The sequence below is a fragment of the Cyprinodon variegatus genome, unplaced genomic scaffold (genome assembly GCF_000732505.1).
Source record: "Cyprinodon variegatus isolate N-32 unplaced genomic scaffold, C_variegatus-1.0 Scaffold361, whole genome shotgun sequence".
In the NCBI taxonomy this organism is placed as follows: domain Eukaryota; kingdom Metazoa; phylum Chordata; class Actinopteri; order Cyprinodontiformes; family Cyprinodontidae; genus Cyprinodon; species Cyprinodon variegatus.
In genome coordinates this window covers 675,561-679,405 of record NW_015150814.1, presented here as the reverse complement: position 1 = coordinate 679,405, position 3,845 = coordinate 675,561, and the positions used below count along the sequence as shown (strand labels likewise).

General features: G+C 41.2%; 1 protein-coding gene across 1 annotated transcript in view; it reads left to right on the top strand.

Annotated features, from left to right (window-relative positions):
- Positions 1 to 3,347, top strand: part of LOC107091987 (GDNF family receptor alpha-4-like) — a 21,356-nt gene extending 18,009 nt beyond the window's left edge. Inside the window, exon 6 of the mRNA XM_015386249.1 lies at positions 2,206 to 3,347. Coding sequence (XP_015241735.1) covers positions 2,206 to 2,406 — 201 coding nt within the window. The 3' untranslated portion in view covers positions 2,407 to 3,347. The remainder of the gene's footprint in view (positions 1 to 2,205) is intronic.
- The last annotated feature ends 498 nt before the right edge of the window (positions 3,348 to 3,845 follow it).

The following is a 3,845-nucleotide window of genomic DNA, read 5'->3' as shown; positions in this document are numbered from 1 at the left end:
GACAAAGCACATAACAATTCAATTTACAACACGTCATCTCAAGGCACTTTACAGTAACAACACGTGGAACAGGACAAAACACATAAAAGAACAACTTGTCTAACAGGGTAACACATGTAACAGGACAAAGCACATAACAATTCAATTTACAACACGTCATCTCAAGGCACTTTACAGTAACAACACGTGGAACAGGACAAAACACATAAAAGAACAACTTGTCTAACAGGGTAACACATGTAACAGGACAAAGCACATAACAATTCAATTTACAACACGTCATCTCAAGGCACTTTACAGTAACAACACGTGGAACAGGACAAAACACATAAAAGAACAACTTGTCTAACAGGATAACACATGTAACAGGACAAAACACGTAACAATTCAATTCAGTTTATTTATATGGCGCCAATTCACAACACTAATCTCAAGGCACTTTAAAGTAACAACACGTGTAACAAGACAAAACACGAAACAGGATAGGATTATTTCAATCTCAGTTGTACTGCAAAGGGATCTGTTTGTAGAAGATTAAACTGTAAAATATCCCATCTTTTAGTGATGAGTTTTACGTTTTCATCCTTTCATGAATTTTTTCCTGATTATACCTTTTTGACCCTGATCAGATGCTGTTACTGGCAGCAGTTGGAAGATACAACTATCTACTGACATGTTTTTATTTGGCCTATAAATATCACTCTGGTGTAGAAACAATGACCAACTAGAAATGACTGTTATTCTTGGATGACACAACGAGGCACTGAAAGTGTTGTAGACTGCTGTGTTTTCTCCTTCTACTGGGTGTTGTGGTGTTGTAAGCTTGCAGCTTTTACCCTATGCTGCCCCCTAGAGTCTTCCAGAATACTGGCTACAATAGAGAACGGCTGCACAGCGTAGAAAAAGTATCAAACTGAATGTAGATGGGAAAGTAGACAGGTCAATCATAGAACAACCCTAAATGACTCCTATCCTCAGTTTCTTTTTTACTTCCAGCTGTTGTCAGAAGGTCTTTATCTGCATTTGCTGAAATGTGAGGCTAACGTTAGCATGCCGCTTTAGTATGAGTTGTTGATGATGAACTTTGCAGACTGGAATTTTCTCCGTAAACATGTTTTAAACATCAAACCACTCAGCTCTGCCGGTGCACTAACCGAGGGCGGTATCTGAGGCCAGTGGGGAGGACCGGTCTGTTGACACAGACAGAGCAGGAGTTAAAGTGGTCTTCCTTTTATTAGGTAATATTTGGAGGAATAAAAATATTAGATTAAGAGAGGTACATGTAGGACATGTTGCAGGTGTTAAAAACTGCCTGAGGTTGAACTTTGGTTTGTAAAAATTGGGTGTAATAGAGGCATCACAGGGGGTCAGATTGTGAATTCAATGGGTATCTGTATTTCCTTAAAGACTGATTGTTTTAAAAACCTTGATAGAGAACAACAGCAGGCACTTAAATAAAGAAAATATTGAACAATCGTCAGTGAGCCATGCCTTTTAGTCTGCATGGTGTTAAAAAGCCTGGGTGAAAAGTCAAGCTGAAGCTCTGATGTTTAGCTCAGTGTATGGAAAGCTGTTCATGCTGCTGCACTTTATTCACTGCTCTATGGAGAGAGATGTTCCAATATTATTCCAAACAAAGAACAAGAGACATTTGAAGAAAACACGATTCAAAAATGGAAATTTAGAAATAATTTTGATTTTTTTAAAAAAGGTTTTAACAGTTATTTATAACATGTTTCCAAAATTTAGAATTAATTTATTTCATAGATTTTTTTTTGTTCAGTTTTTATTTTTCCACATTTTTTACGAGACTGAGTTTTAAAAATGTTATTTTAATATTTAACCCCGTGCTCTCCTGGGTGGTCCGTATCTGGATCAGTCTGGCGTAACTGGACTGCAGCAACAGCAGCACATTTGCAAAATCTGTGAAAAACTGATTTTCCAAACAAAATATTGTTTGAACTTTTGCATTACTACTTTAAGTTATTCTTAGATTTTTCTGATGTAGAAGTTTTCTAAGATCATTTTTAAAGTTAATTTGCTTCATTTTTTTAGTTTCCTCTCTTGCAATGTGAAAGTCTAAAAGGAGGAAATATAATTGATTCCCCATTATAAGTCACTCTCCATGACTTTTTTAGTTTTAGTTTTTTAAGTCCCGTTTTGAACAATAATCTTTCTCTCCTCACTCTGCCTTCATCCCAACAGGTGGTTGAGAGCGAGGAAGACGAGTTGTTTCAGACGGAGGAAGAGGAGGAGTCAGAGGAAGGAGACCAGTTTGATGTGATCTCGCTGTACTCAGAGAGAGCCACGGTCTCCAACCTGGGATCATCTGGAACAGGGGGCGCCGCATCAGTTGGCGCTACGCCGGGATTGCTGCTCCTGACTGCTGCCCTCAGCTGGGGGTAGAGCGGCGGACAGAGGAGCCGCACCCACATACACACTCACCCATCGACACACTCACACCCAATGGCTCCGCCAACCCTCCTGATTGGTTTACAGAGACGCTTTCAAGAAACAAAGGAAGAAACGGATTTTGCTTTTTTTGTCAGAAGCATCTTCTTGGTTCCTGATTTGTTTCCTTTCTTCACTGCAAACATGAAAAAAATGGCAGATTTATTTATTTGTCTCTGATTTAAGTCACGGAGGGGGACTTCATGCTACCTTTAACCAGTAGGCCCACTGATGTAATGTTTGCTCATCGATTATTGGTCTGAAGCGGCGCTGTGAACAGCTGCTTCACATTAGCCCCTTAGCTTCAGTTACGCCGCCTGCTGCTCCGTTAGCTAACAGCAGAAAAATCAAGTCTGCTGATGTTAAAGGAACCCAGTGCTTATCTGGACTCTGGGCTAATGCAGGAATGAGAGAAGCTTCAAGATCTAGCATGGGACACTTCATTTATGTAATACCGGTAGATGTTATGGACTTCCTCTGATTTCTCCTGTTGCAGGAGAACATGTGAGTCTGCATGAGTGAAACTGCCATTCCCACAGCTGCACCTTTTTCTCTGCAGCGACTCAACTAATGATTCACTTCCACCCCTTTGAGAAAACGATCATCGGCTCTTATTTTCCATATAACAGCATCTCCCTGAGCGTCTGAGACTTCCCCCTCCCCAGTTTGGACCTCATAATCCCAGTGAAGGTGCGCTTAGACCGACTGCATTTGGGGCGTCAGGTTTTCGTGCAGTCTTTGAACGTTTCAGAGTGTTCCGTGCTCCGATGGGTTTCATCTGAAGAGGAAGGAAAAACTGAACTTTTATTTATTTATTTTTTCTGACTGAATCTGGAAGGAAAACATCTGAGGGGAAGTCCTCCAAACACGTGTCTCGAAAACGTGGAGAGATTCTGAGGCCTGGTACCAAGCCTCCAGCTTGACACATCTTTGATGCGTGAAACGCGTCCGGTCTGAACGACAGCCAGGTTCAGGAGACCTTCCAGAGAAAAACCTCCTCTGTACTTTAATCTGGTGATTCCTTTAGCGTTATCAGAGCAAAGGTGGCTGAATACTTACACCTGGCAGTTGCTCTTAGTTTTTTATTGAGATGAAGCTCTTTGTTTTCTGATGCTAAAGTGGTTCAGTGATGGTGTCTGTCTCCGTTTTGTGTCCATCCTCAAATGTAACGAGTGAAATAAAGAAAACCGGGTTAAAAAAAAACAGAGAAAGCTCAACGTCTTCATGTTTTTATCATGCATGGGTTAAAAAACAGTAGTAGCCATTCCAAACTTCACCACTTTCTTAATGGGCCCTTGGCTGGTCCGCAGCTCGTCCTTAGCTGGCCATTGGCTGGTCCTTGGCTGGTCATTGGCTGGTCCTTGGCTGGTCCTTGGCTGGTCCTTGGCTGGTCC